Source organism: Cetorhinus maximus, chromosome 13 (assembly GCF_964194155.1).
Source record: "Cetorhinus maximus chromosome 13, sCetMax3.hap1.1, whole genome shotgun sequence".
NCBI lineage: Eukaryota > Metazoa > Chordata > Chondrichthyes > Lamniformes > Cetorhinidae > Cetorhinus > Cetorhinus maximus.
In genome coordinates this window covers 10,140,490-10,153,996 of record NC_135891.1, presented here as the reverse complement: position 1 = coordinate 10,153,996, position 13,507 = coordinate 10,140,490, and the positions used below count along the sequence as shown (strand labels likewise).

Below are 13,507 nucleotides of genomic sequence, written 5' to 3'. Positions count from 1 at the left end.
TCGTACCTTACGGTTAATGTCCAGGATGCCACCACCACCAGGACAGACCCAGCAGAGGCGGCGACCCAGTGGTATACAGTCAGGAGGGAGTTGCCCTGGGAGTCACCAAAATTGACACCATGAAGTCTCATGGCATTAAGTCAAACAGAATTACCACCTGCCCCCTCAGCTGATGAATCAGTGCTCCTCCATGTTGAACACCACTTGGAGAAAGCGTTGAGGGTGGCAAGGGCGCAGAATGTACTCTGGGTGGGGGACTTCAATGTCCATCATCAAGAGTGGCTTGGTAGCACCACTACTGACCGAGCTGGCTGAGCCCTAAAGGACGTAACTGCTGTATTGGGTGGTGAGGGAACCAACGAGAGAGAAACATACTTGATCTCATCCTCACCAATCTGCCTGCCACAAATGCATCGGTCCATGACAGCATCGGTCGGAGTGACCACCGCACAGTTCTTGTGGAGCTGAAGACCCGTCTTCACATTAAGGATACCCTCCATTGTGTTGCATGGCACTACCACCGTGCTAAATGGGATAGATTTCAGACAGATTGAGCAATTGAAGACTGGGCATCCATGAGGGGCTGTGAGCCATCAGCAGCAGCAGAATTGTACTCAACCATAATCTATAACCTCATAGTCCTACATATCCCCAACTCTACCATTGCCACCAAGCCAGGGGATCAACCCTTGTTCAATGAAGAGTACAGGAGGGCATGCCAAGAGCAGCACCAGGCATACCTAAAAATGAGGTGTCAACCCGGTGAAGCTACAACACACGCCGTTTGGCACGCAAGTGGTCCTAAGTATTATGCGACAGAGCTAAGAGATCCCACAATGGATCAGATCTAAGCTCTGCAGTCCTGCCCCATCTAGTCGTGAATGGTGGTGGACAATGAAACAACTCACTGGGGGAGGAGGCTGCACAAATGTCTCCATCCTCAATGATGGAGGAGCCGAGCACGTCACTGCAAAAGATAAGGCTGAAGCATTTGCAACAATCTTCAGCCAGAAGTGCCGAGTGGATGATCCATCTCGGCCTCCTCCGTAGATCCCCAACATCACAGATTCCAGTCTTCAGCCAATTTGATTCACTCCTCGTGATATCAAGAAACAGCTGAAGGCACTGGATACTGCAAAGGCGGTGGGCCCTGTCAAGATTCTGGCAATAGTACTGAAGGTTTGTGCTCCAGAACTTGCCGCACCCCAAGCCAAGGTACAACACTGGCATCTACCCAGCAATGTGGGAAATTGCCCAGGTATGTCCTGCGCAAAAAGCAGGACAAATTCAACTCAAATTACCACCCCATCAGTCTACTCTCAATCATCAGCACTATCAAGCGGCAATTGCTTAGCAATGACCTGCTCACTGATGTCGATTTGGATTATGCCAATTAAGCTCCTGACCTCATTACAGCCTTAGTCCAAGCATGGGCAAAAGAGCTGAACTCCAGAGGTGAGGTGAGGTGAGAGCGAATGCCCTTGACATCAAGGCAGCATTTGACCATGTGTGGCATCAAGGAGCCTTAACAAAACTAGAGTCAATGGGATCATGGGGAAAATTCTCTGCTGGTTGCAGTCGTACCTAGCACAAAGGAAGATGTTTGTGGCTGTTGGAGGTCAATCATTGCAGTCCCAGAACATCACTACAGGAGTTCCTCAGAGTACTGTCCTCGGCCCAACCATCTTCAGCTGCTTCATCAACGACCTTCCTTCCATCATAAGGTGAGAAGTGGAGATGTTCGCTGATGATTGCATGATGTTTCCCATTCGCGACGACTCAGATACTGAAGCAGTCCATGTCCAAATGCAGCGAGACCTGGATAATACCCAGCCTTGGACTGAGAAGTTCGAAATAACATTCACATCATACAAGTGTCAGGCAATGACTATCCCCAACAAGAGAGAATCTAACCTTCACCCTTTGACATTCAATGGCATTACCATCGCTGATTCCTCCACTATCAACATCCTGGGAGTCACCATTGACCAGAAACTTGATTGGACCAATTACATAAATACTGTGGCTACAAGCGCAGGTCAGAGGCTGGGAATTCTGTAGTGAGTAACTCACCTCCTGACTCTCCAAACCCTGTCCACAAGTCAAGAGTGCGATGGAATACTCTCCTCTTGTCTGAGTGCAGCTCCAACAACACTCAAGAAGCTGGACACCATCCAGGACAAAGCAGCCCGTTTGATTGGCGCCCCAACCACAAACATCCACTTCCTCTGCCACCGACGCACAGTGGCAGCAGTGTGTACTATCTACAAGATGCGCTGCAGGAACTCAACAAGGCTCCTTAGACAGCACCTTCCATAGTCACGACCACTATCATCTAGAAGGACAAGAGTAGCAGATACATGGGAACACCACCACCTGGAAGTTCCCCTCCAAGTCATATACCATCCAGACTTGGAAATATATTGCCATTCCTTCACTGTCATTGGGTCAAAATCCTGGAACTCCCTCCCTAACAGTGCTGTGCGTGTACCTGCACTACATGGGCTGCAGAGGTTCAAGAAGGCAGCTCACCACTACCTTCTCAAGGGCAACTAAGGATGGGCAATAAATGCCCAGACAGCGACTTCTAGATCCCATGAATAAATAAAGAAAAAGTTTGGCCTCAACATCAATTATGGAGGGAGGGGTGGAGAAATTGTCTATTCTTAATTGTTATCCAGTGACCTGTGCTAAGATGTTTGTTTGCTTTTGTGCACCTCTCTTCAGGAACAGCCAGGGCCGTTTAGCTCAGGTGGTTCGAGCGTGGTGCTTATAAAGCCAAGGTCGCGGTTTCGATCCCCGTACTGGCCACGGCGATTACATGGAGCAAAGTGCTCATTCCCGTCCCCGAAGGCCTCCATGTCCCTCTCTTCAGGAACACTGTCCTCTTATGCATGATATAACGTGCTTTTATAAAACTGCATCCTCTAGCTTGCTGTGAACACCATCTTGGGAGGCTCTGTAGAACGTGAAGAGAGACTTGTGTTTATTTCAGTGCCTCTCGTGACCTCTGCACATCCAAGTGCTTTACAGCCAATTAAGCACTTTTGAAGTGTAGTCACTGCTGTAATATGGGAAACACAGCAACCAATTTGTACGCATCAACAGCAATGGGATAATGGTGACAATGACCAGATAATCTATTTCCATGTGATGTTGATTGAGGGATAAATATTGGTCAGGAAGCCAGGGATAATTCCTCTGCTCTTCTACAATATGCCATGGTATCTTTTCATTCACCTGAGAGGGCGGATGGGGCTTTGCTTTTGCCGCATCTCCAACAATGCAGCACTCACTCAGTAATTCCATTGGAGTGTCTACCTTGATTTCTGTGCTCAAGTCCTGGAAATGGGACAGCCTCCTAAGTCAGAGACGTCAGTGCTACCAACTGATCTGCAGCTGAAACCTGTATGGATTTATGATCAGTTAATGTATGGAGATATATCTGAAAGATTTGTGTTGGTGCAGCCTCACTTTTAGCAGAATATGAATGTTCTGATTGTGTAGTGAGGACCCTTAAGGCTTTGCTGCAATCTTGTTAAATAACTCTTTCCTGCTCTCTCACTTTCAGCACTATAGAAGTGGATGAATTTACTGCTGGCCTCTTCCGCATCTACAAGCAGGTGCTCGAAGAAGGTATTACCCAGGTAGTAATCTTGTTTTATCCTAGTAGGGGCAGACAGGCAAAACTGTACCTTTTTGAAAAGTAAGTGATCTATTTTCATCAGGATTTTTGAGTTTAAACAGCAGTGTGTCAACAGTTGTGTGAATGCTAAGGTCCTCTTGAACTGTGGGGAAACTTTCAGCAAAACAGTTTATAGGATCTGACCTTTTACACTTGGGTCATGTGTGGAGAGGGTTGTGAGCTGTGTCATCCCACTATCACCAGCAGCTTTGGAAACAATTCAAGTGAAGTGAGGAATTAAAAGTTATCGAGCAAAATGTGTACTGCTGCAACATGAAAGCCTGTTGGCTCTAAAGGTGAAGTTTTGGGACTGTGTTAAACATAACTTGAAGCTGTTGTGTACTCTTATTGATGGAATGTCTATTTTCTCCCTTTCCCTGCCACCTTCCCATTTATCGTCCTCTGCTGGACATATGGAACATTCCAACCCTTAATTGCAATATCCTGTGATACTCCTAGTTGGTCACTCTTGACCTGGTCGGTTAACTTGAGCAGTGTGTGACAGGATCAGTGACGTAGTCTATTCTGCAATACTGCTTGACACACTGACATAGGAAGTGACAGGCAGAGGCCATTCAGCCCTTCGAGCCTATTCTGTTGCCATTCAATGGCATTAGGGCTGATCTTTGTTAACTCCATCTGCTTGCTGTGGTCCTGTAGCCCTCATCTGACAATTTCAAATCTGTTAACGATTTGTTTCAGTTATACCCCACATGCCCCCTCCTAGCTCCAACCCCGACCTTAACAGATTTTGTTTGTAGTGGTGGGGAGTAAGTTCCATAGCCAGTTTGAGTGACCTCTGTGGAAAGGGAGCGGGTAAGATTGGTGGGGTCATGTGGGACAAAAATATTGATCTCCAAATTCTTAAAGGATCGGACACTACTTAAAATCTATGCATGCGTAAATTGAAGAAGGAAGCATTTTGTGCTACATGTGCCTCACCTCTTGCTTTTGTTCTTTAAATCAACTAAGATATATTTTTTTCCCTTCCCTTTCCTCGTTCAGCCTATTAATTTAGGTATAAACAGATCTGACTACATGTTTGACAGAGGAACTGATCACAGCCCTTCCTTGAAACAAATCGAAATTAATACCATTGCTGCTAGTTACGCAGGGCTGGCTGAGCGGGTCCCAGATGTACATCGGTAAGAGCTGAACTAGTGATTTTTACAGCTTAATTGAAATTGATCTTTTCTTTGGTAGACAAACAATTGTCTGTCTTCTGCAAGAGGCTTGTGGAGTGCGTGTACCAGCAGGAACCAGTGGGGCTGAATGGACTGGTTCAGTGCTGCTAAAATTCTGTGTTCTCATCCATTGCTTTTTATTCTTTCGTGGGATGTGGGTGTCACTGGCAAGGCCAGCACTTGTTGCCCATCTCTAGTTGCCCTTCAAATGGGTGGCTTGCTAGGCCATTTCAGAAGGGAGTTAAGAGTCAACCACATTGCTGTGGGTCTGGAGTCACATGTCAGCCAGACCAGTTAAGGATGGCAAATTTCCTTCCCTAAAGGACTTTAGTGAACCAGATGTGTTTTTAAGATAATGGTTTGACAACGGTCTCATGGTCACCATTCCTGAGACTAGCTTTTAACCCCAGATTTTATTAATTGTATTTAAATTCCACCAGCTGCTATATTGTGATTTAAACCCATGTTCCCAGACTATTAGTCTGTTTCTGGATTACTGGTCCAGTGTCATTAGTACTACGCCGCCATCTCCCCCTGTAGATGTAGGTATCATGTATAGTGCTGTAGGTGGCTCTCCGCTGGCTCCAATGTAACATCTCTGGGCTAGAGCTATGCAGACTGGAATTACACTGGGATCGATTCCCAGTCTATCCTGTGTTCACTTCAGTTCCCTTGGATTTCAGAAAATAAACTTGGCTCGGGCTCCTGCAGCTAAACAAATGAGCCAAGAGATCAGCGTTCCTATTACATTTATAAACGTTGCTAGAACTCTTTTAGAATCATAAAGCACAGAAGGAGACCATTCAGCCCATTGTGCCTCTGCTGGCTCTTTGAAAGAGCTACCCAATTAGTTCCACTTCCGAGCCCTTTCCCCATCGCTTTGAAAATGATTCCCTTTCAGATATTCATCCAATGCTGTTTTTGAAGTTATTGAATCAGCTCCCACTACCCTTTCAGGTAGTGCATTCCAGATCATCACAACACCTGCTTGCGTAAAAAAAAAAACTTCTCGTCTCTCTCCTGGGTCTTTTGCCAGTTATCTTAAATCTGTTGTCTCCTGCCAGTGGAAACAGTTTCTCCCAATCTATTCTTATTAAAGCCCCTCATTTTTGAAGACCTCTTCGTAACCTTCTCTGCTTTTGAGAGCAATCTGAAATTCTCCAGTTTCTCCGCATAACTGAAGCCAGTCATCCCTGGCACCATTCTGGTAACCCTCTTCTACGCTCTCTTCAAGACCTTGACATCCTTAAGTATGGTTTGAGTTGGCCACAGTGCCCTAGCTAAGGGCTAACCAGTGATAAGTTTATTGTAACCTCCTTGCTTTTGTATTCCAACCATTATTTATAAAGTTTGTCCGCTTGTCTTGACAATCACATTAACTTGCCCTTTAAAGATTTGTGTACCTGAGCCAGTAGGTCTTGCACATGCTTCAAAATTATACCATGGAACCATAGAAAAGTTACAGCACAGAAGGAGGCCATTCGGCCCATCTTGTCCATGCCAGCCCGAGGACACCCAGGTGCCCTTTCTAATCCCACCTTCCTGCACCCGGCCCATAGCCCTGCAGCTTACAGCACTTAAGGTGCAGATCCAGGAACTTTTTAAAAGAGTTTAGAGTTTCTGCCTCTACCACCAACTTGGGCAGCGAATTCCAAATACCCACTACCCTCTGCATAAAAAAAAGTGCTTCCTCATGTTCCCCCTACACCTTCTGCCACTTATCTTGAATCTATGTCCCCTGGTTCTAGAATTCTCCACCAAGGGAAACAATTTTATCCTGCCCACTCTATCTATTCCCCTCATAATTTTGTACACCTCAATCAAGTCACCTCTGAGCCTTCTTTGTTCTAAGGAAAATAACCCCAACCTATCCAATCTCTCCTCGTAGCTACACTTTTCTAACCCTGGCAACATTCTTGTAAACCTCCTCTGCACTCTCTCCAGAGCTATTACGTCTTTCCTGTAATGTAGTGACCAGAACTTCACATAACACTCCAGTTGTGGCCTCACCAGTGTTTTATACAATTCCAACATTATATCCTTACTTTTCCCATTTATTGTGTACCATTTAAGTGTTACCTAGTTTTTAAATAACTCAATGAGGCAGTGGACCTTTTATGATGTCTTTTTGTTTCCTTATTTCATGCAGGCATGTCCTGAACTTCTGGGGAAAATCTGATGAAGCAGCTAAGATCTTATCTAACAATGCATTAAAAGGCATTGCTGAAGGAATTGCAAAAGCCTGTCAAATGTATGGGTCATCAGAGTAAGTAACTTTCGAACTCGAGGCCAGACTGGTAACTGGTATTTGGGATGGACAGAGGAGAAAGAATCTCATTTAGTGTTAAGACGCCTCCCCAAAGTGGCCGATCCAGACAAGACCCCTTAATCTGTCACCATCTGGCTGGGACACCCCCATATTTTGATGCCCCAGATGAGGAGGGATGGACTGACTCCCTGCTCCCTGTCTTTATTCAGCAAACACCCCCCCCCGCACCCCTTGTTGGTCACAATGAGATTTAATCTAAAAAAAGATCCCTTTCACGATACCTTTTTCCCAGGCCCAACTGTTCTGGTTTTGAAGGAGCCAATTTGATCAGACTTTCATGAGTTAAACTACTAAAAGTGAAAAAGGATAAAATGCATGCATATACGGTCATACAGATTAAGAGTAAGAATGCAGCTTGAAGTAAGTGATGAATATATATGTATATTTTTAAAAAAGGTATATGGAGTGGTCCTTGGCTCATGGGGAGTAGATGATTGAACATTGCGGCTGTTGCGATTTGAGGCTCCAGTGGAGTTGACTCCGGTTGCGAATAGTCAGTTTCGAGGTTCCATTAGTGTTGAATTCGGTAGAGAAAGAGAGAGATTAGGAAACCTGTAAAATGGACATTTGCAGAGGCACTGTGTGTGGCTGTTACTTCTGAGTCAAACTTCCAACACTTTTTTTTTTTGAAAAATATACTTCATTCATAAAATATCTGGAAGAACATTACAAAACATTTCAAAATCGCCATCACAAAGAGTACAGGCAGTTTCAACTTTTACACATGGATCATGAGGTGCGTCAATGCAATCAATGAATATTACAATCATTTCAATATGGTCATTACAGACATTCAGACAATGGTATTGGAGTTATCAACATACATCATGTTGCGCTCTTGAGGTGCTTCAATACAATTATAATACAATTAGTACTCAATGCATACATTCATTGTGAGCTGTACAGCACCGAGGGGCTCTCAACAGTTCCCAGCCCCTCGGTGCACTATGGCAGAAAGGTCTTAGACAGCGACCTTTCCCTATTGCTCTTTTGCGGCAGCTGCCCCAAGCTTTAGTGCGTCCCTCAGCACGCAGTCCTGGACTTTGGAATGTGCCAGTCTGCAACACTCGGTCTAAGACAACTCTCTGCGCTGGAAGACCAACAAGTTTCGGGCAGACCAAAGAGCATCTTTCACCAAGTTGATGATCCTCCAGCTGCAGTTGATGTTTGTTTCGGTGTGTGTCCCTGGGAACAGTCCGTAGAGCAGAGTCCTGTGTCACAGAACTGCTCGGGATGAACCTCGACAGAAACCACTGCATCTCTCCAGACCTTCTTTGCAAAGGAGGTGAACAACGGTCTTGTCCCCACCACAGCCACCTCGAGGGCAACGTGCAGAGGGGTTGAGACTCCTGGCGTGTTGGAAGGATCTGACAGGGAGGGCCTTTCTCACCACCAGCTAAGCTACGTCTTGGTGCTTGTTGGAAAGTTCTGGCGATGAGGCATTCTACCAAATGACTTTGACAGTCTGCTCGGGGAACCATCCCACAGGATCCACCCTCTCCTGTTCCCGCAGGGCCTCTAAGACGTTACCTGCCGACCACTGCCTAATGAACTTGTGATCAAAGGTGTTTCTCTGCATAAATTTTTCCACGAGGGACAGGTGGTCCAACTACTTGGAGCGTTCCACGGCAACGTGGCCAGACCCATCCTTCGCGACACCGGGGACAGGTAGAACCTCAGCACGTAGTGACACTTGGTGTTTGCGTACCGAGGGTCTATGCACAGCTTGATGCAGCCGCACACAAAGGTGGCCATCAGTATGAGGGTGATGTTGGGCACGTTTTTTTCCCCCTTATCTAGAGGCTTGTACATCGCGTCCCTGCGGACACGATCCATTTTCGACCTCCAGATAAAGCGAAAGATGGCTCGGGTGATCGCCATCGCGCAGGAGTCTGGAATGGGCCAGACCTGCACCACGTACAGAAACAGCGAGAGTGCCTCACACCTGACGATCAGGTTCTTACCTGCAATGGAGAGGGAGCGTCGCTCCCACATGCCCAGTTTTCTCTGCACCGTAGACAGTCGCTCCTTCCCGTTTCTTGCGCATGCCCCGGTCCCTCCGAACCATATCCCCAACACCTTTAGGCCGTCAGGCCTGACGGTGAAGGGGACAAAGGATCAGTCAGCCCAGTTCCCAAAGAACATGGCCTTGCTCTTCCCACGATTTACCTTGGCCCCCGAGGCTAGTTTGAACTGGTCACAGATGTGGATCAGACTGCGCACCGACAGCGGATCAGAGCAGAAGACGGCGACATTGTCCGTGTACAGGGAGGCTTTTACCTGAGCGCCTCCGCTGCCTGGGATCGTCACTCCTCTCATGCCCGGATTCTTCCTGATGGACTCAGCAAAGGGTTCTATGCAACACACAAACAGGACAGGGGAGAGAGAGCAGCCCTACCTGACTCCAGATTTAATAGGAAAGCTATCTGATTCCCACCCATTGATTGAGACTGCGCTACTGATAGTGTAGAGCAGTTGGATCCAATTGTGAATTCCTTCCCCAAACCCCATTTTGGAGAGCACATCCACCATGTAGGTGTGCGATATTCTGTCAAAGGCCTTCTACTGATCCAGGCTGAAGAGGCAGGTGTCCACACCCCTGTCCTGCACATAGGCAATCGTGTCCCTGAGCAGCGTGAGGCTGTCAGAGATCTTCCTGCCCAGCACAGTACAGATCTGGTCAGGGTGGATCAGCAATTCCAGAGCGGACTTGACCCGATTGGCAATGACCTTGGACGGAACCTTATAGTCCACATTCAACAGTGAAATGGGTCACCAATTTCTAATTTCCTCCCTTTCCCTCTTGTGCTTGTAGATGATGGTGATGATGCCTTTCCTCATGGATTCTGACATGCTGCCGGCCAGAAGCATACTCTCGTACACTTCTAGCAGGTTAGGGCCGATCCAGTTGGAACAGAGCCAAATACAACTCAGCCGGCAAGCCGTCGCTTCCGGGAGTTTTACTCTTCTCGAAGGACTCAAGGGCCTTAGTCAGTTTGTCAGGAGTTAGTGGTTTGTCCAGACTCTCCCGTGTACTGTCGTCTAAGACTTCCATGATAGAGGACAGGACAGACTGGGAGATCGTGCTGTCTGTGGGCTTCACGTCATACAATCCGGCATAAAAGGATTTGCTGATCCCCAAAATGTCAGACTGCGATGACTTTACTGAGCCGTCTTCTTCCTTCAGGCTGCTGATCACAGAGCTCTCTCTGTGTACCTTTTGGAAGAAGAAACGTGAGCATTTCCAGGCGTATTTACACTGCGCTCCGTCTGCAGGGATGCTGAAGACGTCGCGCAGCTTGGCATCCTTTACTGTTTCCATCAGGGATCTGGACGTAGCGTCCAATCTGCTGTCGGCCCTGCCGGATCGTCCAGCCGCATCGATGATGCAGTTGAAGTCACTGCCCAGAATGACCGGCCTGGAGGTCGCCAGCAGCAGTGGGAGCTGCTGAAAGACCACCAGCCGCTCGCCCTTTTGTGCCGGGGCGTAGACGTTAATTAACCGGAGTGGAGCATTCTTGTACATTACGTCTGCTGCGAGGAGGCGCCCGCCCACCACCTCCTTAACCTCGGAGACGGTGAAGTTGCCTCCCCGCAGCAGAATACCCAGGCCGGAGGCCAGCACTTGCTCTCCTCTCAGAACAGCCACCAGCAGACAGACATCAGGGCAGCCTTTCAGATCGCTTTTAACCTCTTCTTTGTATATTCCAAGTGGGAAGTGAATTCACTAATCTGTCTGGGCGTTGCTCATAGGATTTCTTGATGAGCTGACACTTATCTCCCATTGTGTCCCATTGTCTTGATCGGAGGGAGGAATTCGTTTCTGCAAGTCTCTACAAGTACCTTAAAAACAGAATTACCTGGAAAAACTCAGCAAGTCTGGCAGCATCGGCGGAGAAGAAATCAGTCAACGTTTCGAGCCCTCATGGCCCTTCAGCAGAACTGAAGCATAGTTTCAACAAGGGAGAAATATAAATTGGTTTAAGGTGGGTGGGGGGGAAGAGACACATTGAGGGTGTGGTGTGAGCAGATAATCAAAAGATGTCAGAGACAAAAGGGTCAAAGAGGTGTTGAAGGTGGTGGTCTTTGTCTGAGAAAAGTGCTAATTAAGAATGCAAGACAGGATATTCAAAGTACAGCTCTAGTGGGGGTGGGGTGGAAAGACTTTCACCCCACCCCCACTAGAGCTGTACTTTGAATATCCTGTCTTGCATTCTTAATTAGCACTTTTCTCAGACAAAGACCACCACCTTCAACACCTCTTTGACCCTTTTGTCTCTGACATCTTTTGATTATCTGCTCACACCACACCCTCAATGTGTCTCTTCCCCCCCACCCACCTTAAACCAATTTATATTTCTCCCTTGTTGAAACTATGCTTCAGTTCTGCTGAAGGGCCATGAGGGCTCGAAACGTTGACTGATTTCTTCTCCGCCGATGCTGCCAGACTTGCTGAGTTTTTCCAGGTAATTCTGTTTTTATTTTGTTTTGGATTTCCAGCATCCGCAGTAGCTTTTAGCTTTTTGTTTTTATCTACAAGTACCTTGTCTGGCTCCATTACCTCTGAGGGAGTCACCCAGCAGCATTCCAGCCAGTGGCTTGTGTGCAATTTTAAAAATACCTCAGGCCTTATTTTTAAAGTTCAGTATTTCCGGATGCATTTCGGTGTTTTCCCTTCATTGCCATGACGCTAGAAGCAGTCCATTCGGTCAACTGTTATCTGGCAAATTTTGTATTGGGCACCTGTGTCTTTCAAATGCATGTTAGCTCTAAGTTTCTCCTCAAAGCTTTGCCTGTTGCTTGAGTTTAGTTGCGTGTGTATTGCTGGCCTTTGGTGCCTTGGCCAGTATCCATTATCTGGTATCAACCCAGGTAACAGGTTGGGAGGATATTTGGTCATGTAAGCCATAAGATGGAGCAGAAGTAGGTCATTCGGCCCATCGAGTCTACTCCGCCATTCAATGAGATCATGGCTGACCTGATAACCCTCAACTCCACTTTCCTGCCTTTTCCCCATAACCCTCGATTCCCTGACTGATTAAAAATCTGTCTATCCCTGCCTTGAATATACTTAATGACCCAGCCTCTACAGCCCTCTGCAGTAAAGAGTGCCATAGATTAACTACCCTCTGAAAGAAGAAATTCCTCTTCATGTCTGTTTTAAATGGGCGACCCCTTACTCTGAGATTATGCCCTCTGGTCCTAGACTCTCCCACAATGGGAAACAACCTCTCAGCATCTACCCTGTCAAGCCCCCTAAGAATCTTATATGTTCATATGTAAGGTCACCTCCAATTCTTCTAACTTCCAGTGAGTACAGGCTCAACCTACTCAACCTCTCCTCGTAAGAAAATCCCTCCATATGTGGAATCAGCCTAGTGAACCTTTGGACTGCCTCCAATGCCAGTATATTTTTCCTTAGATAAGGGGACCAAAACTGTTCACAGTATTCTAGGTGTGGTCTAACCAGTGTCTTGTATTGTTTTAGCAAGACTTCCCTGTTTTTATACTCCGTTCCCTTTGAAATAAAGGCCAACATTCCATTTGCCTTCCCTATTACCTGCTGAACTTGTATGTTAGCTTTTTGGGATTCATGCACAAGGACTCCCAAATCCCTCTGTGCTGCAGCCTCCTGAAATCTTTCTCTATTCTTCCTGCCAAAGTGCATAACCTCACATTTTCCCACATTATTTTCCATCTGCCACTTTTTTACCCACTCACTTAACCCGTCTATATCCCTCTGTGGACTTTGTGTCATCCTCACCACTTGCCTTCCCACCTATTTTTGTATCATCTGCACATTTAAGTGGAGCCTAATTTTAGGATTACCCAATCTCTGGTATTTCCTGTTGATAGTGTTGTCAGTCACGGCTGAGTCAGTAGACTCGCCTCTGAGTCAACAGGTAGTGGGTTCAGGTCCCATTCCAGAGACTTGAGCAGAAAGCTTAAAGTGCACCACTCCCTCGGTACTGCATTTCAGTGTTCGAGGTGTCATCTTTCAGCTGAGACGTTAAACCGAGACCACTTATACATCCTCAGGCAAATTTAAAAGCGCTATTCCAAAGTGGTTCAGGGAAGTCCAGATCAATGTTAATCCTTCAAACAACATTCTGAAACAGATTAGCGGGCCATTATCATATTGTTGTTTGTGGGAGCTCACTGCACCACCTGGCTGCTGTCTCCTACATTACAACAGTAGCTGTCTATCAAGCGTTTTGTTAAAGCACCCAAGACACCTTACAAGCATTATGTTCAAGGTGCTGTGTAAATGCAAGTTGATGTGACCACATTTCACTGGCAGTGAAGCTC

At 46.7% G+C, this 13,507-nt stretch overlaps 1 protein-coding gene across 2 annotated transcripts in view; it reads left to right on the top strand.

The window, feature by feature from the left end:
* Positions 1-13,507, top strand: part of gss (glutathione synthetase) — a 60,751-nt gene that overhangs the window by 27,733 nt on the left and 19,511 nt on the right. For both annotated transcript variants that reach the window (XM_078554877.1, XM_078554878.1), the window contains exons 4-6: positions 3,572-3,647; positions 4,691-4,830; positions 7,019-7,135. In XM_078554877.1, the coding sequence (XP_078411003.1) occupies positions 3,572-3,647; positions 4,691-4,830; positions 7,019-7,135 (333 nt within the window). The remainder of the gene's footprint in view (positions 1-3,571; positions 3,648-4,690; positions 4,831-7,018; positions 7,136-13,507) is intronic.